The sequence below is a fragment of the Opisthorchis viverrini genome (genome assembly GCF_000715545.1).
Source record: "Opisthorchis viverrini unplaced genomic scaffold opera_v5_444, whole genome shotgun sequence".
NCBI classification, from domain to species: domain Eukaryota; kingdom Metazoa; phylum Platyhelminthes; class Trematoda; order Opisthorchiida; family Opisthorchiidae; genus Opisthorchis; species Opisthorchis viverrini.
Window position 1 is genome coordinate 168797 of NW_008752101.1, and position 26256 is coordinate 195052.

At 44.1% G+C, this 26256-nt stretch overlaps 2 protein-coding genes across 2 annotated transcripts in view; both read left to right on the top strand.

Annotated features, from left to right (window-relative positions):
* Positions 1 to 3106, top strand: part of T265_11068 (hypothetical protein) — a gene marked incomplete at both ends in the record, with an annotated part of 33289 nt that extends 30183 nt beyond the window's left edge. Inside the window, 2 exons of the mRNA XM_009177618.1 lie at positions 1738 to 1887; positions 2800 to 3106. Coding sequence (XP_009175882.1) covers positions 1738 to 1887; positions 2800 to 2943 — 294 coding nt within the window. The remainder of the gene's footprint in view (positions 1 to 1737; positions 1888 to 2799) is intronic.
* Positions 3107 to 5078: 1972 nt separating this feature from the next.
* T265_11070 (hypothetical protein) overlaps positions 5079 to 26256 on the top strand; it is a gene marked incomplete at both ends in the record, with an annotated part of 73798 nt that continues 52620 nt past the window's right edge. Inside the window, 12 exons of the mRNA XM_009177620.1 lie at positions 5079 to 5241; positions 5385 to 5515; positions 6945 to 7133; positions 7849 to 7986; positions 8250 to 8374; positions 9118 to 9228; positions 9374 to 9497; positions 10221 to 10406; positions 10551 to 10619; positions 13145 to 13198; positions 13953 to 14042; positions 16930 to 16979. Coding sequence (XP_009175884.1) covers positions 5079 to 5241; positions 5385 to 5515; positions 6945 to 7133; positions 7849 to 7986; positions 8250 to 8374; positions 9118 to 9228; positions 9374 to 9497; positions 10221 to 10406; positions 10551 to 10619; positions 13145 to 13198; positions 13953 to 14042; positions 16930 to 16979 — 1430 coding nt within the window. The remainder of the gene's footprint in view (positions 5242 to 5384; positions 5516 to 6944; positions 7134 to 7848; positions 7987 to 8249; positions 8375 to 9117; positions 9229 to 9373; positions 9498 to 10220; positions 10407 to 10550; positions 10620 to 13144; positions 13199 to 13952; positions 14043 to 16929; positions 16980 to 26256) is intronic.

The window sequence follows — 26256 nt, forward strand, 5'->3', positions numbered from 1 at the left end:
GTTTCCATTGAAATCAGAAACCAAGATAGCTGGCATGAAGTCGTTCACACCTTCCAGTTTCACTCGATCGGAGGGCGGCTGTCGTATGATCTGTCCATTTTTCCCCGTTAATTTAGGATGGCCCATCCGCTGGTATAAGTATAACTATAACCAATGCACGATGTTGTGTTGTACGGTTCTCCGGTGAGACAGTGTACTGGCCACACATGCCATCTTTGTCTTGTGGCCTCCAACAGAGACTTTCAAGTAGCGATACGGTTGCGGTGGACGTTAGTGATGTTCGCGTGCGATGAATTACTTGATTGCCAGAGTGACTGATCATCTCGTCGTCTCAGTGCGTATTAGTGTGTCGCACTTCCGTACTCCATCACGCTATGGATTGATTGTATGTATGTGGAGCGTACTTTTCTACACTGTACTGTTTGGTCACTTCGTTCTTCATTTGGTGTTTTTGGTGAGTATGAGTTAACCTCCCTTGGACTGCCAACGCGTCTGCATTTTTCATAAGCTATCCAGAAAGGTTCCGGATTACGGCTTGTATAATATATGGGCTTCATTGACCGAGTCACTATTCTCATTCGCGTCCGCACTCTCATTTCACTTTAGATCATCTGTACACAGTGAGAATGAGTGAACTTCGCCCGTCTGTTTACTTGCTCACTGGGGGCTTTAATGGAAACACTCTACTTCTGCATACGTCTTCATGTGTGTTGTCTTTCTTCTCGCTCTTGCCACAGATTCAGAACATAGCTGGCTCCGTGGTACCGCCCGTACCCGTCCAGTATGTGCCCACCGAAACAGGTGAACCAAGGCAGCAAACGTGAAATCAGCCGGGGCATCCTGGGGTCACTGCTGTCGTTTTTCGGGTCCGTCGGGGTGAATGTTCAATAAGTTCTTCAGTTTATTTAACAATGAACTCAACCGTTACGTTGCTCACTCATCATCACCATCACAGACAGCATGAAATTGGTGTTCAACACCGATGCTTCACTGCCGTACAACCCTTATTTATTTGAAAGCCTTAAAGGAAAGAGTAAAGGTGGACGGGGAAGGGACTTAGTGATAGCTTACCGCAATCATTCCGAGGTGCCAACACCTCCAGACATTCACTCAGGCAATGTGACTACAAGAACGCCACTGACAGCGGTTGGCAGCCATACCTTGTAGTGTCTCCAACCAGGCACAGTGAGGATTACGCGGTCCCCATCCTGGAAGGCGAGCAGCACCGACGTAGCTCACTGTCCAGCATTGTATAATTTATATACTGACTATTTGGTTTTGCGGAAAGCTGTCCCATTCAAGCGACTATCGTCGTCTTCCGGGACTGTGAGCGATGTGCAGTTTGGGTCATTGATTGATCTCGGATTTGTGAGCTCCAGTGAGTACGTTATGCCGGTCAACTGTCAGGGTCCAATGCTCTTGGTTGTGAAGAATCAGGCATATTTTCCACCAATTCCATATTTATAAGGAATCCGTTTTTGTGCATACTCAATCTCTCGGTCCTTTTAATGTCTAACGGGATGTGAATGTATTATATTTTGTAATCACAGTCCCTTCTGGTTAGAATGTTCCGGGTCTTCCGTGAGAATGCTTGGGCTGTTAACTGAATTGAAATTGCGGACACCACCAAGGCTGAACTTTTGGTTTCCATTGGCATAGAGTCATTCACATTTTCCAATTTCATTTGAACGGAAGGCGGCTGTCGTATGATCTGTCTATTTTTCCCCGTTTATTTAGGATGGCCCATCCGCTGGCATAACTATGGTAACTGCCCTGCTCAGTCTGGCGTGCAATAAACCTGTGCGACCCGACTTGGCAATGACCGGAGAAGTCAGTCTCACCGGAAAAGTACTACAGGTTGGAGGAATCAAGGAAAAGGTTCTTGCGGTGAGTTGATCACTACCCACTCTCACGTACAATTTCGCGTTCTCAATCAGCCCAGTGCTGTTCGTTTCGTGTTCGGTTCACCGTATGATCAACAGCGCCATATAACCGAACCGAACCCGACCAAAATGTCAAGCCCGCTTACTGTGGTTGTCAATGGAGGTTTCTAAGTGTACCGTTGTCAGTGAGCCGTTATAGTCGGAGTTATTGAAGGCACATGTGACAAGGCCTTCTCTTTCACGTCAAGACGGCAATATTATCCGCATTTCCCTTTCCTATCGGTAATTCTAACCCCCCCCCCTCCATGAATGATGGGTACAGTTTCTTCCTTTCCAAAGGGATGATGCGAAACGGAAATACTGTGTAGCTGTGACTCGGATAACTACACTATTCCATGGTACGATCAGGTTCTCTTTTGACTTAATTTACTTTTGAATCCTTTGATAATTAGCCCGACCTTAGGAAACGATTCTATCTGGCATTCTGCGACGACACTATCTTGACGGGGTTAGAGTGAATTCCGGAGCGAGTTCTGCCCTCTTGATATCAATTATTATTCGCGCCAGACTAAGTTTGGCCTGGTTTTTGACTGTGCAGCATTTCTCCTATGTTACTATTCGCAGATCATGAATTATCAACCCTGGTCCCATCAAGGATTACGTAATGGATGTAGTGTTAACAGATTAGACGCTATTGGTTAACCATTGGTATAAACGTCGTTAAAGTTAACTGTACTTGTCCACTGACGAGGACGGTGTATTTGCATGGAGGCTTTTAAGTGGTGCGTGATCCAAGGTGATAAATAGTTTGATTTGCTGAGATGTTAGTTTCCAACTCTCATTTCTGGCAGTTTGGTAGAAGATCCTTCTCATCTTTTGGTACTATTTCCCCTCTCTGTTTGATTTTCATCGAAAGGCGAAACGCGGTGGAATCAAATACATCATTGTACCTGAAACCAACCGGAAGGACTTCGATGATCTGGCCCCATACATCAAAGAAGACCTGACTGTACATTTTGTGAACCACTACAGTGAAGTGTTCCCCGTGGCCTTCCCGTGATACTTCTGCAGAAAATTCATTCTTAACTCATCCCTGTGTTTAAATTGCCTCATCACCACCCATTCCTTCATATAACTGTCTAGTTTTCACGAAGGATTCCCAGCGCTGTTATTTTTAAACGATGCTGTATTTCAAACATGGCTTTTACTCAAGTTTGGGATTCTCTCTATGATATAATTGAGATATAATTGAATGTGGTCAGATTTGTTCCGGTTAAATATGAATTGTTGGAATTCCTCGGGGTGAGGGGGGGTGTCAACGTTGAGTTTCCAGAATATTTGAGCGACTTGTGTGTGTGATTTGTATAAATCTATGTACGCCTTCTTCAAGAAGTGGACGCGGTATTTTAAATCAATGAGTATGTTATATTGGAGTTAAGTGAGACTGCTGAACAATTTGTCTTTTCTTGATGTAACGAGGCGCTCATTTGCCAATCCAAATTTTGGTTATTTCGAAGTAATACTTCGGATCTGAGCAGACTTCTGCTACCTAGTTACCCCAAGTATTTCCCTCATAACTACCCACCCCGTGTTTCGAATCCTTCGTCCGAATAGAACCGATTCAATCGTAATACCATGCAAAAGCATATTAGGTAATACACAAAATTCAATCACGTCACGTCTGATTTTTACCATCCCGTCAGATAAATGGACTGGTTACGAGCAGCTGTTCATTTTACAATCGGCTAATGCGTTGGCCGATTTGCTCACGTTAGCAAGCAATCACAGCGGAATCGACCAGTTTTCATTTGTCTGTCCGTCTTTCTGTCTAATTGAACATGTTCGGCTAATGGTTCACTCCGGTGACGCAGACAAACGGACGAGATCAAATTTCGACGGGTGTTTCACTGTTACTTATGCAAATGAATATCTCTTGGTGGTTGACTCCGCTGACTAACAATATCTGTTGAATTTTTCGGTGGTTGGATGGCCGATTCACAAATGCTCGTTTGCGCATGGATGTCGGAACGCGAGTCCTTATCGTGTTGCACTGAGCCTGCCAGACTACGGGATAGGAAAAAGACAGAGAACTTGGGACACGGCTGTATTGCCAGGACAGAACATACAGAGCGTCTGTGTAATATATATTGGATGACTAAATGGCCAAATATGGTCGTTCACTTGTTCGCTCCGTACAGCCAATGGTGGTGTTCCGGTCGTGAACGATCTCAGGCCCACAGCGCTGGTCGTATGCTGCTAAGCCATGTTTAGTGAGAGCCGCCAACCCACCTACTTTCCAGACGTGTCGAATCGATGGTGACCTTGGGGATGCGTCAATCTCTGCACGTGCTTTTTTCTGTCTGGGCGCGTCCTGATACGTGTTCAATCCGGTATTGCGCACTGGTGATCAACTTGGATAGGGTGGTTGCTATTCTGGCAAGAGTAGGTCCGGTTTCAACAGCGAATAATTAGACTTCCTGATCGCTTGATCAATTCATGACTGTTGAAGTGTGTGCGTTATTACTTGCGAGTAGTTGCGGGATTTGTGGAATGCACGTTCACGTCGCTCTCTTTCGAACGATCGTCCTCATGTCTTGGCGCAATCATTCTAGTGAGTCCATGCCGATGGGCGAAGGGGACATTACCTATTGACACCAGTTGATGATGTTCCAGACGTCATTGGGCGGAAACGGTCAGTTTCATAAGTCAACAACCACTGAGCGAATAATCATTACTGGCCGATTCACGGGCCTTAATCAGGCATATTGTGGCTACCTTTGAGAGCACAACAACAGCATGTACTATTATGGACACTGTTGGTAGCACGTGTTATTAGCATACAGGACGATCACCCAACCATCTGAGCATGCTCCACCCGGACGTCAAGTTCAGGATGGAGTCAGCAAATAGTGGTGCGATTGTACCTAAAGCTGAGAGTAGCTACCACAATACCACTGGAGCATTTATATGCGCTTCGGTAGTTTCCCTGCTGTCAGTTATAGAAGAATCCTGATGCGAGCACTCCTCATCAGGGACTAGATGGCTCAGTGATTGGAGCGCGAATTTACTAACCGAAAGGTTCGTGCTTCGAACCCGACCTCTGCCTCACGACTTCCCCTGTCCAGTCTTTGGCAATTAGGAGTATCCCAGCCATCGTGCTTCCTTCGGGTGGCATGGTAGTTAGGCACTGAAAGGATGCTAAAGCTGAACGATACTATCCATCTGAAAAAACATTTCACCCAGGTTACTTCAGACGAGTTTGCGAATGGGCTCGAATCTGATCGTATTCAGTGCCCAGCGGTAACGTTCAACTGCTTGGTGGTGTCCTTGATCATTCTCAACGTTTTCTCTCTGGGGTGTTCGCAACTTGGCTCGATACCGTTTCCGAAGTTTTTTTCTTCTGTCGGACTGTCCTGATGCGCACAGCGGGATCACAGTTAAGTGAGCTATTCATATCGTCATTTTAATATGGAAATGTTTCCGTTATTCGTTTCGTTGCAGGGATCCACATGGGGAAACCAAAGCCATCCAACAAGAAAAAAACTTTCACCCCGGTTATTCATCTTCAGTCCGGCACCGAGTCAACCAGCACGTCGTATTCGAAATTGTCCATTGAGCAACTAATCAACAGAGTAGGTGAATGATTATTCCTCTCCTAGCATCGATCTTGTGTTAGAGGGCAGGTTTTAAAAGCTCCGACAAAGGTAAAACTCTTCTATATCTGAGCATAGTCCTTCAGCTTTAAAACTTCTTTTTGGCGTTTGGTCATTACATTTGGTGGGTTGGATCCGTAGAACCCGTTTGAGACAGGCTTTGCCCAGATCTGTGTCCTGAAACGGGTATTATTCTGACGTAATTATGACTGCTCCTCACATTTTACGGCTAAACAGGACCAAGTGTTTAGAGTGCGAATTTACTGACCAGAGCGTCCGCGGTTCGAACCCGACCCCTGCCCGTCGACTTCCCCTGTCTATGCTTGGGCAGTCTGGCAGTATCCCACCCCTCATGCTTCCATCGGGTCACAAAGCAGCCAAGCACTGAAAGAGTGTTACACCTGAACGATTATTACTATTATTATTATGGTTAAGCATGTCATTGATGGTTGATCAGATGACCGTCGGTATCTTCGACGAGCTTCGCAACTAGGTTGCAAACGTTTCGTCACTAATCGATGTGGCATCATCAAACCGCGCCCCGTTGATGTCATTTCGACCGCTTTGCAAGGCACTTGCCAAGCTCGGTGAACAGATCAACAAGCACCTGATCAACCATCAGTGAATGCACTCCAGCTGCCAATATTCCGATGCATTTTAAACATGATATGTGACAACTCATCGAAATATATTCCACAAGGGTTGTTAGATTCCTATTGATTTATTCACAAAATATCGTACCTCGCGATACTCCCGTGTCACCGAACGAACCAGTGTACGAATATTTTCTTCTGAGGTCTCCCTCTTCTGTCGGTTATGTTCTCCTACGGACTTGTTTACTCTACTCCAGAGGCCACTCTCACTTATTCGGTGCATCTAAACCCGTTTTGTTGATTCTCTGAACTTTTGGCTCTTTTGAACGTTTCTAGGGTAATTACTTTGCTTCGAATAAGTTGACATGCCCAACTTTTGTTTGAGCTTGAGACAGCTCGGTAGTTAAGATCCGAACATTCTGATCAGGTGGTTCGTGGTTCGAATCCAGTCATGCCACCTCAACTGCTCCTGTTGACCTCTGGGCAACCTGGCAGCCCCCAGCTCCCACGCTTCTTTCGGGTGACATGGCAATTAAGCAGCCTCAGGAGGTTATCTTAATCGAAAATTTCGTTCGAATCTGTTTGGAACCTTCTGTCCTCGGCACGAATCGTGACCAGTAGTTTGCATACCTATCCATTTATGTTCGCCCGAATGATACCTTTCACCTAAGCGATGACGTTTTTTGTCAAGTACGCCACGCTGGATGAGCCAAGCATTGTTTCTCCTCGGTCCATCTGACATCTGCATGTACCTTCCTTTTTTTGTTTACAGTTTAATAATCCTCAGTTTTACACATTCCCCCCTTTGTTCAAAGGCCACAGACCTGGAAAATCGGTTCGAACTCACAGACGCATTGAAGTGTTATAACCAGGCTCTGAAACGTATTGAAAGCAGCCGAGGGCTCGATGATGCCAGTTCGGAGTTGAATCATCACTACTGTCGATTGCTTCAAGCTTCAGCCTACAATCTACTTGAGTTGGGTCGACCCGAAAAGGCGAAGGAGGTTGGTGCCTTGTTTTTGGAACTCAACGGCTCAGTCATTTTTCTCTCTCCTGAAGGCAAACTTGCATATTGCGACTTCCTGCACTTGGCGGTCTCTGAGATGATTGTGCATACTAACCCAGTGGCTAGTTTAGAACCAGCAAGAAGTTGCACGTTACCAGTGAGGACGATCATGAGATTTCACCACACCTAGTACATAATTTGTGTACACTTTTGGGTATTAAGCAGTCGGTAGTGGATGGTATCAGTCACATTTCTTATGTCAAATTTTGCCTGAACAAATCACCGCTGTACCAATCACTTGCGCCGTAGATCTATGTCTCGGCACAATAATTGATAGAGTGATGACAAACGCCTGGTGTACACCTAGCAAACATAGTTCTTCTGTGTGACTGAGTATGTGGCGTCAGCTGCCCCCGGTCACTTCTGGGGACCCCTACCTTCATATAGATTTGGAATATCATCCCAGCTCTTCGCTGTTCCCTCGTTAACTGTTTGGTTTCTGAAGCCGGACGTAACGCATTCCAATGTAGACCACCAAGATTGTCAGGTGAGAGTTTGACAAAGTCAACACCTCCCTCGGACCAAGTACTTCCAAGTTTTTTTCGGAGCACTTAAGAGGCCTTTGAGTTAAGTGGTCATATTGTTTACCAACCTATGGGAGTTCGCTTTTTCGCATTTCATCCTGTTTCTCATCTGTTCTTATCCCATACCAGCGACTTCTGAAGGTGTTATCGTGCAACTCTACGGTGGACTATGAGGTCTATATGTATTTGGGTCAGCTCACTGAGGGTACGGAGTCGTTAACCTACTATCGCAAAGGATTGGATGCACTTCGACAATTATCTAGTAATGTGAGTCTTCAACCCTTCTTAATACGTTTGTTTTTTCTTGTCCTAATTGGATCTTGACGATGATGTCAAAGTCTGAAAAATTTCGTTAGCAAAGAACTCCGGATGTTATCTCGTTGTTAGCTCCTCATTGTTCACTTGTTGGGATAAACTTCTATCTATCTCATTAATTTTGATGAGATGGCTCAGTGGTGAGAGTGCAAATTTACCGAACGGAGGGTCCGTGGTTCGAACAAAACCTCGGTATCCCGAGTTCCTCTGTCTAGGATTGGGTAACCGGCAGCATCCCAGCCCTCGTGCTCCCTTCGGATGGCATGGTGGCTAGGCGCCGAAAGACCGTTACGGCTGAACGATTTTTTTATTTGGCGAGATATCATGTCCTTCACTTGACGTAACGCCTACTGACCTTCGTCGTCCACAGTTGGACTTGTATTCCAGTTTTGTTACTGGTTTCAAATCAACCGGCGTGAAAGAATCCAAGTGCACATCATCCATAGGTCTTTCCTCCAAGTCACCATCACTGTGACCATTTATTTTTTTATTTTGGTTCTCCGGACTTTCTTCGGCCACTTTCCATTTGGTCACGCCCTTACCGTCGCCAACAACCTTGTAATTACATACGTGTTGACGACAATTTCGTATTCAGAGGCAAAAGTTTGCTAATGGTAGTGATTAAATCTCATTTCAAACATTCGCCCTTCACTGGTTTCCACTTTGATGACACAGAATGGATGGTTGTTGTTCTTGAAAGTCTCTACACTTTGATGTTGTTTCCACGGACACGCCTAATTGCTCTTTCTCAGTCTGTGTTGGTTAGGAATTAATCTTGTTCCTCTGATGACGGAACATACTACTCATAAGGTTGCTGAAAACTCTTCGATAGCCCACGACTGGTTTTACCCTCGTTGGGACTCACCAGATGGACGTGAACACTGGATTGTCCACAATTGGTGAATTACACCCATTTACAAACCAATTTGGTGTTAACGAGAGACTCAGTCGAATCTGGACTGACTCACCCGTTTATAGGCACAAACACCGTTTTAGTGGCACCGTATTCGAACACGTTGCTCCTAAGGCATTCAGTTGTCTATCGGTTACACCATCTTAGTTTGCATTTTCATTTTAAGGAAGCTGCGCTCACAGATCCTCTGAAGAAATCGAAAACAAAACCGTGGAGACGTTGCAACGAGCAGAATCGAATGCGTTCTGTGCGATTGCTGAATTATACATGACGGATTTGTGGTAGATTGGGAAACGTGTTGGCTTTTATTTGTCACTATCATCATCCCTTCTAATTTTTGTAAATACTTCAATTTTCCCGCTATTCTCTCTCTCCCTTCCATATTACTCCTTGTTTGCGACGCGATCCACCTTGTTTCTCTTCAAGTGATCTCCCCGAAGCGCGAACTGAATGTCAAAAGGCATTTGAAGGTGCGACACAGACTGATCCCACCAACCCCCAGGCTTGGCTTGCTGCAGCCAACTTCTATACGGTCACAGCTGACTCACAGGTACGTGTCCCATATCTGCCGATGAAACAGCTGTACACTTTTGAAGATGCCCCGTTCTGCAGGCACCTTCTATTCGTTCCAAATAGCACCAATGGGGCGAGATGGCCTAAAGTGTTAGTGCGCAAATCCACTGACCGGCAGGTCCGTGGTTCGAATCCGACCTGTGCATCTCGACTGTCTCTGTCTAAGCTTCGGCAACCTGGAAGTATTCCAGCTCTCGTGCTTCCTTCTGGTAGCATGGCAGTCCAGGCACTGGAAGGGTTTTACAGCCGGACGAATTTTTGAATCTCCTCATGCTATCAACCATTCAGTCTGTTCGACTGGTGTTGACTCTTGTCGTTTTTCGACTCATAATTTAACATTTGGATACTACCAACCGTTTGGTTGCGATTGGCTATTTGAGAAGGGTGTACTTATTTGCTCTTGTGATTGTCATTCTGGATTATTCACTAAATCGTCCATTAGTGAATATTGCGCTTTAGTCGGAATCGTTTTGGCCAACCTCAAGATAGCTCAGGGTGAAGGTAGGAGGTCCAAGTCGGGTGATTTTGGTTCTATCGGGCGCCTCACTTTTCGGTTATTTCAGTCCAGTTTCCATGGCGATCACCTGGTATTCCCACCGGAATGACGTCACGACTCAGTCATATGCAGCATTTACTTAGCGTCTTGTGTTTTCAGTTTTACTGTCCTCAACTGAGCTTAAATGTTGAAATCATCCTCTAGGCTTCTCGGGATGCTGTCCAACGCTGTCTGGACATATGGTGGACAAAACTCGAAACGTTCCTTACTGAGGAACAAGCTCCCAGAGCAACATCCGCCGAGGTGTCTGACGAACCGATGGGCAATGCAACGAGCGATGCTTCCAATTCAGTGGCACACACTGAGGAGACCAAATTAGATTTGGAAGAGGTAAATTTGCACAGTTTGGACGTCCCTTTCACCTCTGTATTCCAATGACGTGCGACTTTATCTGCTTCCCAACCATTCTTGCTAGTAGAATAACGCTGTTACCAGTCGTATTCTCGTTGACTTTTGTTCCGTTCATCTCAACAGTTGACAGGTATACCACTTTCCGGGTTGATCTCTCTCTGCCGAATGATGATAGAATTGGAAATGGACGAAGTGAGTGCATTTCTTGTTTCACAAATTTTTACCCGACCAATCATCCTGTCCATACTCTCTCTCTCTCTCATTGATGAGCAAACCGGTACTTTCTAGCGGTGTCCTTGAGAAGCTCAGCTAATAACGGTGTTGTCCACCAGTCTTTATCAGAGTAGAAGTAATGTTTTCACCCAGTACCAGTGTTTGTTAAAGCTATTCGGTGTATCTCCATCATATAATCCAGTAGGTAGTTCCTAATGCCACTCAGCCAGACTCGAATGCAAATGTGTAACGGTGATACTACTGATGGGGAGACATGCGTGTAGTATGCGTCGTTCTTGGAAATTCGCTTTGGGTCTCTTGAAAAGGGGAGATCTGTCGCGGAATTTGTGGAGTTGCTTTGTAGCATTTGTTTGGGTTTGGGCAATGAATGATTGGAGTCAATGAATATTCAGGAAAGTTTAAGAAGACGCGTTCAGGAGAAGACGGATTCAATCGCATTCAATCGATTCGGTAGGTGTGGCGCGAAGCTGCTTCATCCAAGTGTCTCGTAGACCCCACCTGAGACTTGGGGTACATCTGCCATACCTGTATTTCATCGCGAAAATGTTTGGGTGCTTCTGCGAACGCTCGTCTACATCCTATTCGCAGATAGCCCAGTGCGCCTATCACAATCGTCGTCTTAAATCCGTCTGATACAATTCGAACACTCAGAGACGAACGAATAGGCCGACCAAAATAACGGTTTGCTTTCTTCCCTCCATCAGTTGCTCTCATGAGTCATTGATCGTGAGCTTGTAAGATATCTAGCTGTTTGGAAACGCCAACGTGCCTTAGACCGTTAGAATATTCTGTTGAAGACTACTCACAATGTTGCTGAAAACTCTCCGACAGCTCACGGCTGGTTTCGCCCTTTTTGGGCCCATCAGTTGCACGCAGTCCCCGAGATTCCGTCAATTATATGTTCTACTTGAGCCCAAATCGTTGACAACTACACTCATTTTCAAATCAATTAGTTTCCCACAGGAGATTCAACTGAATCTCTCGTTTATGATATTCTTCAACGGAGTGTGCTGCACAAAGACCGCCTGCTGTTTCAGGTGATCCGATACGCTAGTGACCAACTGCTCGAGGACTTCGTCTGTTGTTATCTGTCGTCCATTGCAGGAAAACGAACTGATGTCGCGACATGATGCCTCGGCATTGCTGATGAAATCAATCGACCAATATGACCTACGGATAGTCCTGAGTTCTTACCACTGTGGCGGTTGAGGCGTCGGTTCCAGCGACTATTAATTGTTTTACTCCGATTCTGGTAGTGCTGCAATTAAAAAACAGTGTTGCGAAGCCTGTTTCCTCGACTAAATTTTCTTCCTCTAAAACCCTTGGTTCTAGTTGTCTTGCTTTTGAAGGCGTACGTCTACCGGTCCGTAGTTAGCTTATATCTGTTTTCTAAGTGGGTACTTCCTAGTGCACAGTGTAAGTGTGGATGTGTTTGGCGTGCCGTGTCGCTTCTGAGGTGAAGTTTTTCTTTCACTGGACGCCAAAACTAACCAAATACCGGGTCACGAGGTACTTTCTTGTACTAACTTCTCTCTTCTGGGATTGTAGACTTGCAGCTGACCCTGAGGTTTCAAACATCGTTTTAATTGTGCGCTTCTGATTAAAAAAAGATGCTAAACACGCTTCTGAGATGTAATTCTATCATGTGGTCATGCGTAATACTCATCAGTTTGCGAGTTCATTCTGCCGAATAAGAACCAAAGAACATTTAATCGCAAAAGTGCACTCAAATACTTACTGGGCACGCGAAAAAATGTCGATGTATCATCACTTTTTCCCTCAAAACGATAGTGCCATGTATTCATCAATCAATTATCGATCAAGCCAAATCAGGAGAACCTCGCTGTTTGGTCAGTAGTGTGTCGGCAGTGCACGCGCATCAGACATCTAACAGAGCAGCCCCCCGGGAACTCTGAATCCATAAGTCCAGTGGAATTTCCCTTACTCTGCGTCCTCACGGTAACTAAGGATATCATATTAGGTTGGAGAAAATGTCTCATGAATTCCTTGAGTTTGTTACTCAATAGAGGGATGGTGATGGGGTAGAATTTCGTTTTACCATAGTTGTTCTCATCTGAACTATTTCATCGTCACAGAGTAGTGACCCTGCTAATATCGTTAGGCATTCTCGGTTCTGGCAGTTTAAAAACAGTTAACCTAGGTTAAATGCGACCGCTCCTTGTATACCCTACAATTAGGGGAAGCCTATAGCGGATTGATTTCCATGACCGGCCATACTACCTGTTTATAAAAGCGGCCATTTTGCGGAAAGACTTGAGAAGATAAGAAAAGGAATTGATGCAGATTTAGATCCGTCTGTTTTGTCCACTCTCCGAGGGGTTTTTACACTTCAGAATGATGAATATATACTGACTGCATTTGGTATTTTTAGCGGCTAGCTTCTCAGTGACATTTTGCACTGTCCCTCAATACTCTTTTTTTACCAGCCTCCTGAATTCCCGCCCCCTCACTTCACCTTGTAGAAATGTGCTACAATTTTGGAAGCCATGCTTGAACAAGAGGAGGACAATTTGGAGGTTGGTCTGTTCATTCGCTTTTTTCCACTTCCTATGCTTGTTAACCTAACAGTCGGTTGGCTTACTAACACCTGGCACATTTGTGCAACACTACACCTGCTACATCCTTAGCAATTAAGGAATTTTTCGGTCTTCAGAATGATTGGGCTCATTTGCACATGCTGTCACCATACGGAAACTGGTTGGCAGTTACGGACATTTCCGGCCCCGTTTTAGTGAACGACGCACTCGACCTTTCTCATTCGGTGTCTCTATTTATTTCTGGCTAGAATGCATGGCAGTCTACCGACAAGCGTCTCCTCATCAGTCGAGCAGAAGGAGCCGAGCTGGCTCAACTGCTTTTGTCCAGGCTCCACATAACTTCCTGAGATACCTCTCACTGATGACTGCCAACCAGGATGATATAGCTGTATAGTTCCATTCGGCTGTGGGGGTGGGCGCGAATATGCTGATCGGAAGGTCCGTAGTTCGAATCCGACATCTGCCTCTCGACTTCCCCTGTCTAGATTTTGGCATTGGCAGTATCCCCAGTCCTCGTGCTTCCTTCGGGTAACATGGCAGTTAGGCACCGAAAGGGTGCGACAGCTGAACGATTTTTTTCAGTTGCGATGAGTATTTCGAGTTCTCAAGTGAAGTAGAGTAGCACTGTTTTGCGATCTCTGGTAAGTTCAGCTGGAAAAATGAAATGCCCTACAATGTTCAGCATTGTTTTTCTCACATTGCCCAACCAAACTGCTGCTTCTCTGTTTACCAGGTGTACTACTTGCTGACGGTCGTTGGTCGGAAATTGTGGAAGGAGAGTGATCCAGATCTACTTCGGTTATATGCGACCACCGCAAAAGTGGTAGGTTTACAGAGCTAGCTAATCACTGTAACCATGACCTATCTTGTCTCGGTGTACTTGAACATCTTCCCTCTGATTTACACCACGGTACGGTTTGTTCGGATGACCGCATGGGCTTCATCGACATGACCCTGCGTAATAAGTTAGTTGAAGAACGACTGCCGCTCTATTCTATGCACTTTTACCCTTCACCTAAGTCGACTCAGTGCGCCTTTTATTTTCGTGCGTAAAAATCAGTCTCTCTTTTTTCTCAAGATCTGATCTCCGGAAAAGTGGGTGATTCGGAACTTGTGGACGAAATGACGCAGCTGCTCAATGAACTTCCGCCATGCGATGGTAAGTGGTGTTTCGCAGTGTTTCGCAATTTATCTTTGTGTGTGTGTGCATGCAAACTTGTATTTGTCTGCAGGACAATATTACAAAGGCACCGCCACAACCGTACCGGTTTACACAACGATTGGCAGCACGTTAGTTCTAGAGAGAAGAAAAAAATTGTTCAGCTGTAACACCCTCTCGGTGCCCAGCTGCAAAGCACGACGGCTGAGATACTGCCAGGTTGCCTAAGCCTAGACAGAGGAAGTCGAGAGGCAGAGGTCGGGTTCAAACCGCGGATCTCTAACCACTTGAGCCATCTCGACCACATCATGTACTAAACTAAACAGAAGATTTTATCCAAACAAACACTATATTCCTTCCAATTACAATCCTCTGGGGAAAAAAAGGTAGGTTATTCACAATCTGAATCGATAACTCCAACCCGTTCAGTTTTCGGTCATGTCATCTTACTTCCCTCTACAAACTGGGGATGATCTAATCTGGAGAGCGCATGCACCGAGTACACACTGTGATGTCTTTTTTCTAGGCTTGGGTAACCTGACAGTATCTCAGCCCTCGTGGTTCCTCGGGTCGCATTGTAGCTAGGCACCGATAGGGTGTTACTTTTAGGTGTAAGCGTACATGACCTGGCAGAGTGGCCGAAACCTAATTGGCGCCAACCTTGTACGTTGCGACAAAAACTAATTTGCAACTTGGTGTTGATGGGACACTCAACTGAAATGCATCGGAATAGATCGTTTACGACATTGTCAAGTAGAAAGTGGCCGAAACCTAATTGGCGCCAACCTTGTACGTTGCGACAAAAACTAATTTGCAACTTGGTGTTGATGGGACACTCAACTGAAATGCATCGGAATAGATCGTTTACGACATTGTTCAAGTAGAAAATGAAGTTAGATGCTCAGGCAGTTGGCCCTACCCGAGGAAGTCAAATTCTTGTTCGAGGGCATGAGAGCTGAGTTCGACATAGCTCAATAGTTAAAGCACGAACTTACCAATCAGAAGGTCCTCTGTTCGAATCCAGCCTCAGTATATCGACTGCTCTTGTCCGTGTTTGAGCAACCTGTCAATAACTCAAATGGTGTGACAGCTAAGCACTGGAAGTGTGTTACAGCTGAGTGATTACCATTTGGTTTTAGGAGGCACAACGGATTTCATCAAGCGGTGTACTCATACATGAGTTCATGTTGGAGCGACCGGCTGATGACCATAGTTTCAAGCTTCCCATTGTCTGGCTGAATTAGGTGTTCATTAAATAACGCATATGAGGCAAAAGCCAGACGTTGGGTGAGAAATCTCCTTCGCCTATCGTACTTCCAGTAACGTTTGAGTCAAACCGTATTTCGGGACGGTGCATGTCATAGGCAGAATAATAGGAAATTACACACTCAACCCCGCACTGACAATGTCACGTCGTTTGGTGATGAAACGTTCGCAATCCAACTGCCACGTTCGATAAACGTCGTTCGATTTGGAACTTTTCCAGGGCGCTTGTTCCGTACTTTCCTTTGGTACAGTATACGACATTCGCTCAACACACGCCACTCTTACGCCGGCATTTCACTGCCCGGCGTGTTTTCGCGGGCCAAATCTTAACATAATATAATACTCAGGAACTACAACCGTTCATATTTATGAATAGGTTTGAATTCATTAATCTTCGATTACGAGAACGATGAATCTGCAACATTCAAAACCGGTTCCGTGTTTTTTAGAGTGCCGCGGGATTTTGTCTTCATATATTGTTTTTTTACCAGGACGTTTGTTCGACCTGTACGGTTGCATGTAGCGTGAGTACGTATGAAATTACATGTTAACTCCCTGTTCTCAAGACTGTTGTGCAAAACGTTGAATATAGTAGAGATTGAACGCATTAGGAATTCACTATAAAGTGCTTTGAACGAACTCAGATTTCGAGGAGAAAGCCATGAGTGTCCTACTTGTGAAATTTTCAGTAAGATGTACCGATCCTGTAGACGATGTTCACATCAACGTCGTTTTTTGTTTTGTGTCGTACAGCACCAAAATAGTTGAGGTGATTTTGATCAGTTGTCCGAAAACCTGGAGTGCATCTTGATCAGAACTGCATGTGCTTCGTGGGACACAGTTAGCTGTCGCGTTTTTAGGGATGCCCCCCTCCCACTCGACGTTTCTGTCAAAGCTGCGTTCTCATGTGCTTCAACAAAAGGTTTCGAGAGTAGTAACTCATGTACGGTTCCAGCTACAAACGGTCTCTCTGGTCCATCTATTTTACCATACCACTGTGTGTTTAACTGGCTAACTTGCTAGTTCCAACTTTGCCATGCCCCCAATACATTACACGCTTTCCATCCTGAATACTAACCGGTTTCGGGCAGCCAAGACAGTCATATCAAGTACATCGGTCTTTTGGAGGCTGACAGCTACTTCAGTTATTATTTGTTTTGATACCACCTACCCAAAGCATCTAGTCATCTGTGTGATCACGGCCTTATGATAGCGTCATACTGATAAGCATTTGTCTACAGCTCAACACGTCTATGCGTACGCATGTTTATCTCTTTTGTAACAGAGACGGAATCAGTCAGCTCTTTGGAGCCCACCTCTTCGGACGAAGATGAAGTAGTTGACTCCGGTGGACATGTGCTGAACTAGCCGCGGCCTGTGACTGTACAGATAATCAAACAATATATAAACCCCTCTGTTCTTCGGTGCGGGTTTTTCTAAGCACTATAACTGTTTTGGCAAACGTACTATTGATGGGTTCATAATTTGATCGAGGGGTTACCGTACAATTGAGTATTCACGATGTGTAAATGACCTCGCGTTCGTATTTCAGCCTGTCTTTGATCTTATGAGTTTTTTTTGGAAAAAGCAACGCAAAACGCAAGGTTTTAACAATATGGAGATTGTTCTCGCATGGACCATTACCCAGTTATGATCGTCAATCTGTGGGAAGTTATGCGTTCCTTTTTTCAACTTAATTCAAGAATATCTGTACGCAATCTGAGAAGTGAATTACGAAAATGCAGTTCTCAAAAAGTGACTTAAACTAGACGAACTGATACAAGCGAATCATACTGTTGGTTGGGTTTGATGAGATAACATACATTGTTGGAATTATCGAGTTCTTTCAAATGAACCGCTGCGGGAACTCGTTATGGCCTGAGATAAAATTGGCTAAAGAGAGTATTGACTGTCCAACCATATTTCTACGGGTACAAGCGTCGAAATGCTAACGTTTAAGCTAACCAAAACATTCTTGAAGGTCTCGGCGACCTAACCAAGGGGTAGTAATCCTTCTCGAAACGGTAATGGAATACGGTGGGGGTACAGTATATCCATTGAGAGAATACACACAAAGTAACAAAAATGTGTTGGGTAGCGCTGCAAATCTCAGGACCCAGAAAGTAAAATCGTTGGTCATACTTTGATGAAAACAGTCTAACGGGAGGCAACCAAACAAGGTTATGATTTTGGGGTCTTGGAAAACACATGTTACTGATTGTAAGCTATTACCGAAAACTTACTTGTCCCTGCCAGGGGATCGGAATAAAAGAACACCTTGGATGTTCCCCGTACAATCAAGTAGGTTCATTCGACTCAACGAGTAATCCCATATGAGCATCTAAACTGCGATGGTCACAGCCATTCACATCATCATATGGGTACATACACCAACAGAACGAGTCAGGTCCAGATAGGTCACGCGAGTACAAAGCAAAAACGGGGAAAAGGATTATCGCTCTTCAAAGAATAAGGATTTCTGGTGACCTAGACATCTGAACTGGTTTCTGTTTGTGGATTAGCCATGCCATACCGTGGACAAAAATCTGTTGGCGAGTGCTGACGAACCACAGCGTACTGTCGCAGGAATAATCCGTAAACGCACGGATTCGGCCTTTTCGTTGAGGAAGCCGGGGGCAAAACGTATAAAATGACATGCAATATGGAATGGTCTTTCTCGACATATAAACTGGTACTTATCATCAACTGATTGGCTGAAATCTAACCGAGACAGAATTTCAACTATTCGCTCAACGTGTGCTGACTGAAATTATGAAAAATGGGAATTCCGTCGAAGTAAGCATTTCCCCTAGTGAGCCGGTGGGTGGTGGTGGTCGATTGGTTCGATCTTCAGAGTACGTTTTGCGAAAGGCTCAGAATGTAGTCACATAAAAGGCAAAGGGTGGTGTGGTTGTGCTCAGCAAAGTTTTCATTCCCAACAACCTGTCAAATTAGTCGCTAGTCCGGATATGAGGTCTGGAAACCGCTCTGGACAAGTGACAAACCTGGGACGGTTGTTTCTTACCCTCTGACCCTCACGCGATATTCGAAACTTTCACATTTTCTTCAGTTATTCCGTTCGCTTCTCCCATTTTCGGATTCTCACAACCTTCCAGTCAGGAACTATCAAGCTCACTTGAAGTTTGTTTTTCATGATTTCAATTCGCGGTCCACGTTTGAATACAAATGAACAGTATCGAAATCGTATATCGCTTCTGATGGAAAGCAGTTGGATCGTGAGATGTGATACTTGTCTGAAACTCAAAGTTTTCAGCAACTGTGTAAGTAGTGCGTTACTTCCACAGAATGTAGTGCAACGTCTCGAATATCGTGTTAAATGAAACACGAGGTAGCCTGGTGCAGCATAGTCAATTGAAAGAGACCACCATAAACGAGAGATTCAGCTAGATTCAGTCAAAATCCTGGGCGTGAGCTTATGAAAGCCTAGGGACGAACCGCCCACTGAACGGATGGCACGAGCGACTTCCTCTCCTGTAAGTGGCCTAATCAAGCTGCATTCGGATGGGACTATCGCGCGAATTCGGTGGCTAGCAACGTGTTTCGTAGCTGACATCAACTGTTTCCTGTACTGCACCGCGTCCAGTGGTGGGACGCAGTTTTATTCGTCAGATCCTTCCATCATCCATTGAGCAAATCAGACGCTGTATCTTCTCGTCTTTGGTGGTGGATCTACTTTCGGTTGATTGGCATCCGTTGTGTCAACTAACGAGGGCGTCTGGATGCAGTTTTCCAGATGTGTAGAAATGTCCGGAAGGTGTGAAATTCCTGAAACAAAAGAACTTGCTCCAGTGTCACGATGCCAGACTGCAGCACTCGGGAGTAAGCCAGGTCAACACTAGCCAGCAAACTGTCAGCATGGGGATTCCAAGAGAGACATGGCGCATTTCACGCTCTGTGTACACCCGACACTATAATCACCAGCATTCGACGAAATGGCCGCTATATGAACGATAGTTTGTTCGAAGCCGCCAGATGATGATTCGTCTTGTTAAGCTTGCTATTCTTCGATGCTAGTAGCCAATCGATCGGGAAAATACCGCTCGAATCTCGCGGACAGCGCGGTCTGCGTGCCACAAGACAGATGTAAATTGTCAGCCAAGCGCTAGAGCGATTGTGACTCTTGTTGGAACTCTGCGGGTACGGGAATGCTTCACTCGGCGAAGTAATTATTGCAATTTACTGAGTGGGATGGGCGTGCCAGCGATTTTGATTCAGCTCAATCTTCGTCGAAAAAGGCGGACACAATAACAGCAGGCCAATTGGGCGACAATGTTCGTACCAACACATTTATTGTTGTGAATTCGATGGTGGACTAACAAGCCAAATCTTGAGTTGCAATTGCTGGCTCAATCTTCATCGAAAAAGGCGGACACAATAACAGCAGGCCGATTGGGCGGCACTGTTCGTACCAACACATTTATTGTTGTGAATTCGATGGTGGACTAACAAGCCAAATCTTGAGTTGCAATTGCTATTCTTCGGGATCCAGAAGGGTGTGTGAGCAAAAATAACATGAACTCTGGTGGGCCTCGTAGGTTTCCCAAAATGACGTTTATAATAATTTATCGCTTGTAAAAACTAATCATATTACTTTTCACGCTTGTGCATCAAACAAGCAATACAAATAAATATGAGCTCAGACCACATTTAAAATGTTTCTGAACGTAACATGCTGCTTGGATGAAGCTTCAGGGTTTGGTTATTGCGACGGTCAAAGTATCGCGGCATATTTCCACAAGTAGAGTTATCCGAGGATCTTCTGGAAATCTACCAAATAAAGTGTTTTTCAGATTTAACTCAGATGTTGGCCCGACAGTCTCGCAGATTGGCTGGCAAATTCACTATATCAAAAGTTACGAAATTGACCAGTGCCAATCTAACCAGTCTCTCGTGTACTTGGAGCAAAAATTCACCCATCATGGAGAACCATCAATATCAGTTGGATTTCGTTTCCAACTTTATCAGAATATCTCTTTATCTTTTTTTCAGCTGGCTGGAGAAGTACTCAATTGTATGGTGCGTAGCTTGTGGTCTATGGAAGATGGAATGAACGCTTTTCAAGTAACCTCGCATGAAATATGTGTGGGTCATTGTAGTGGCTAGACAAGCGTGCCGAAAACCTGGATCTCGCATTTAATGCACCGCGCGTGTCTATTTGTACGATCGTAGTTCTGCAGACCCGAACTTTGTTTACCTTAGCAGTGAGAATGTAATCCGGTTTCGTCAAGAGGTGCATCGAGATTGATGAGTTAACATCAACTAGTACATATCGCAGCTAAACCCTGCTATGATTGCTTTCTGCAATTTCTGAAAAAAAAATTGTCGAGACTAGTCGGTTGGATATTGCGAAATCGTACTGGAATTTTTTCAGTATGTTAATAATTATACATTGTCTAGTCCACTTAAGCTGATAAAAACTGTTTGACATCCAATACAAATGGAATTGAGGCGATCATTCCGCATGGCATTCTGCTTGTCAACATAAATTATCACGAGTCGTCGTATGGGTCTTTCAGACGGATAGGAATTTTGCTGGTTTGACGTATCCAAATTGCCTCGTGATTGAAAAATTTGTCAAGCTTGATTTTTTCCGATAGAAATAACATTAGATTTGATGAAATTAATTCAATAGAATTCATCGCAGTTGCCGATAAATACGTTTACTATAACCTTAGTCAACACAGCAGGTGTTCCCGCAGATGGACTATCCAGTCACAAGCAGCAAAGCACTGTGTTTGTTGATTACAAATCTTGTAAGCATATGACGAGATATGAAGACAACTTATTTTATCAGAGGCCAGGCAAGATTTTATTTGGCTACCGATATTATACCGACAATTTTGAATCGTCTGTTATGATATTTGCCCCTTGCCTCGATTATGAATGCTTCATAGACTATTTAGTAACACCCTGGGGAAACTTAATTAGGTTTCAAAACGCTAGGAAACGATATTATATATATATATATATGTATATAAACGATATGCATGACATTCTCCAAAGAAACGTGCTGAGACTCACATGATTCTCTTACTTTGAATCCTAGGAGTGCGCAAATGCGTTATGATGTAAGATTGAAATACTAGGTTGATGAAAGAACAAAGCTTGCGGAAACCTGATGACTCTGGAGAAGATCAAAGAGTGCGTTTGGAAGCAGAATGGATTTCAATAAACATGTTGATTTCTTTTATGGAATTTAGGGCAACATGCAATATATCTTACCGAAAGAAGGCGAATAAAAGTGAAAATTATGTTGAAAATATCGACAAAATAGTAATTCAGCAAAACGTTAGTTGAGCCACTCGCCGGAATCAAAGTGACGTTCAAAGTTGTGTAAACGGCACGTTTATTGTCACCTGGGTTTTAGTAGAACCGATAGTTGTTAGAAACATTCTTACTATCCTTAAGCGAATAGCTACAAGTTAGGCGAATCCAGCCTTGGGCTGCCAAAGGAATATTAACATCTCACAGATTACCATCCACACTATTTCTACATTTTCGAAGCCTGTAAACAGAATGCGAGTGTCAAATGCAATTCATAGCATGCAACAACTCAAAGATCTGTTATAATACTCAGCATCTCGGTAAGTTCCAGCTTTTAGGTCTTCCTATCCGAATCTGGTAATGCTAAGTTTTACACAGCTTCAGCCAGTATCAAACATGAATCATTTAGGTCGTAAATCTTACAGCTTTCACCAGAAGTTCTATATATACGTGTAACGTAGTTCCAAACATTCGTACATGAAAATTTCTTCCATATGCACAACCATTTTCAAAGTAAATTTGACACACAGTATTTTGGCGAATCTTATCTGGCTTGTTTGGCTTTAGTCGCCTTTCACTCGTATTTGTATGGACTCCCGAGTCGCCAGCGTGGCCAACTAATTGTTCGAGGGATTTTTGAGCTGGTTGCGGTCACGTTTGTAGCTTTGACTGTCAGGGTCCTGGGCAACTACTGGGTCCACAATCAAAGAGTTCACTTTCAACGGAGTGGAGCTGGAGATTGGCAGCTTCACATTCTCAGTGGTTTCAGGGTTTTTGCAGCATTCCTCCATGTCAAGGTCAACGCACGTAGTTGATCTTCCGGTCGGTTTTGCCGCTTGTTTCCTCACGTTTGACCCAGTCCAAATGAGAATGTGAAACTTGGGTGTGGGGTTCACTGCTGCACCTTTATTGTCTGTTGCGGGAAGAAGTGCTGATAGCTCTACGTACTTTGGCCGCTGCTCCCACGTGAGATTTGCCTCCCCCTGAGTGTCAGTCTTGGGTTGTGAAAGGGGTTTGCAGTGGTTCAATAAAAACTGCAATCCAGAGTCGCGGTCGTTTGCATCGGCGTGCTTTCTGGAGCACAAGGGGATATAACTACAATCGGTTTTGCTTCAAGTGACCCAATTAAAGCAAAACATCCGCACTGGCCTTTTGGGTTTTGCAGTAGAGATTTGGTTCCATTTTTTGATGGTGTGTTTTTGTTGGTGGAATGCATTGAACCCTTAAGGCAGAGACAGCTGGCACAGACACACTGGTCAGGACAGTTAGCAAGTTGGCTTACCTGGTCCTCCCATAAAACGGTGCATTCAGAGTGCCACCAAGAGTTGCAGGAGTGGCATCGCATACCTCGTCTTACATTTGGCGAACAATTACTTCGCCCACACCTGTTGTGGTCTATCGATGGCTGCATAGAGAAGCTTATGTTGATTAGGGCCATCATTGAAAATGCGTGCAAGAAAGAAAATGAGTGCGAAATAACAGAGGTTATCACGTAAAAGGTATGCTATAGTAAAACAAAATCCAACAAATGACACGTGTGAACTCTGTAACGGGATTGAGCAGTAAAAAATTCTTTCACAAATTCGCATGAGGGAAAAGTGAAACAGATTTCGAACGTGCACCGTGCGAACGTACGCACTGAACTCGATAAATATGTTTATGAATACTGCCGCCCTTCCATCGGAGTTGGATTTAAACACCGTCATTATTCAAGCATACTTAGAATGAACAACTTCAATCAACATATTGTTTGTGTTGATCGACTTGGTCAATAATATTTCTTCAAATAAAGTAAATAAACAGTGTATGCACTGCGTTTGTCCGGTAACCATTTGTAGGACGCTAAGTTTCGCGCAAAACCCCAAGTTACAGATCTCTTAAATGGAGGTTGAACAACATATGTGGTACCCGGTCAGGGCAGAAACAAGCTAGATACTTGCTAACCTGTTATCCAAGATAATGGATTGAAAAACGTGAAATAATATCATTGAGCATTCTTGATATCACAGCCACAAAGCTGACTACACAATTAATCCTGCATGAAATGTTTTTATCCTGTATGAAGATAGGGACGTAGAGCTACGTGCTCACCTCACTGGCAGTATATATCCGTCATATGTTCCTCAGCAGTGTCCCCGGCCTTCATCAACATCTCCTTTGAAGAATGCAGGATGGAGGGTGCCCCAATTTATTAGAAGAAAGATGTCTTATGCTGGGTTCTGGTTTAGCTGATCTGAGACGCAGCTGTTTTATATCCTTTGCACTTGAAGAGCGTATAACGCGGCGGTAGTTTGTCATCACCAGACTGAAGATCACTTAGGTTTGCTGGTGGGGCAACAAATCCATGGCACATCGATCATAGTGCACTCTGGGCGTACAGGAGACGTCTCACCAAGGATGGCGGAGAAATACAAGGTTGTCCTGCACAATATCCGTGGGCGATCTAGTTCCTGTTGAAGGTGCCTTGCGGCCTATAACCGTGGGTTACTCAAACATCCTTAAGTAGAAAAATTAACCGCCTAACTGTTAACCAAGGACCCACTGTCATGGCACACGTGTAATGATTCCGTGAAATTGTAGCATCACCCTCATCATATGCTATAGTTGACAATGGTGATGTTAGTATAATGGGGTGGCGAACTGTCTTTATATATTGAGCCAGTGGCGGTAATCAGTTGTATCAATTGTAAACTAAAAAATTCAAAACGTAGAAACAAAAATTTTCAATCTCATGATCCCCTTGGGCTTATGGAAAACGTATAAATTTTGCACAACCCTAACGTGCAAATTAGTAGGCAACCTCAGTCAGGCCGCTGAAATAAGAAAACGTTCATTTACTACTTGTGGCAAAATACACCTGCAACATAATATCAAGTTATAACGAGAAAATGTTTTGGTGCACACTAATTTCATTTCAACCCACCGTTAACTAGGTTAACATACAGGTAAGAAAAATGTTAACGTTTTGAAATTCAGCGTTCCATCTACTGACAGTGATTCATGTGCACAAAGCAGGGGTGCAATTTCAACTTCCCGGTTTAAATTCAAAACACGTGAGTACGCACTCCGGCCATACTGTGTAGAATTACCTCAAAGATGTACAAATAACACGAATTTTATCAACCAATATGCAATATCAAAAAAAACAAATGCTCGAGGGCTTCTTTGGGCGAGTGAATCTATTCAGCAATGTATTTCGATATTTCGCTGCGTTTCGCTTGATAAACGGGCACATGCAAGTTTTATAAGTGAGAATTCCCAGCATTCTGAAAGTTGTTATGTTTCCACGAAATTTGCGGATTCCGGGTAATTGTGCCGAACTAAGTATTTTGCTCACTAACGGATGAAGGTATTGTCTCCATAAAAATGACATGCCAAACTTTTTACTTTAGTGTGAACTCTCTTCGAGAACTACACTTATTTGCAAATCAGTTTGCTTTCACGAAAGACAACCGAATCTCTCGTTTATGATATACTGCAACGGAATGTGCGGCACACAGGTCCCCTCATGTTCCATGCTATATTCGAGATATAGCAGTATATTTTCATAAGTGAAACTAGTCACAAGGTTGCTGAAGACCCTTCGACAGCCTACGACTGGTTTGTGACGGAATTTCGGTGGGAATCGTGTAGGTTGGAAGGAAAGTGAAAACGTAATTTCGTCTGCATGTTAACGTAACGCAGTAGATTAGTAACCGATATTCCTTCTTATAAACTTAGTACTAATGAGAGGAAGAAGGCCTTCGTTAGGGATTTATCTATTGGAAACTGCCAGCTGACCAGTTACAGACTATTAAACAGGTGAGCAAAACTCTTACTTACATCTTAATTACAAAAACTGGACATTCATCTTCTTGAACTTACCTGTATATTCATTGACCCCAATCATTCGTTGCACAAATCCAAGAAAAGGTTACAATACGACTCCACAAATTCCGCAACAGATCTATCCTTTTAAAGAGACGCAAAGCAAAATGCCACGAACAGCACATACTGCTCGAATGCCTCTCCATCAGTAGTATCACTGGTACACTAACAGATGGGCCCAATAAATATGAATGATAAAATAAAAGCGGTAGTCTTTGGCGTGTATTCACTTGAGTTATTCTTAAGCACATGATCGGGTGCCTGCGGTTTTCTCCTTGAGAATTCTGTTGAACAGTGTTTATCCTTGCACATCATTCTTTATTGATCAGAAGCACATGAATACCCAAATGTAGAAGGGTCTTTTTCTCAGGTGGTAAAAGAATATGGGAATGGGTGAAACGATCGAAGGCTGAGGAATATTCTCTACGTGTGCATTTAAGTTATCCCTTCGTTGAAAGAT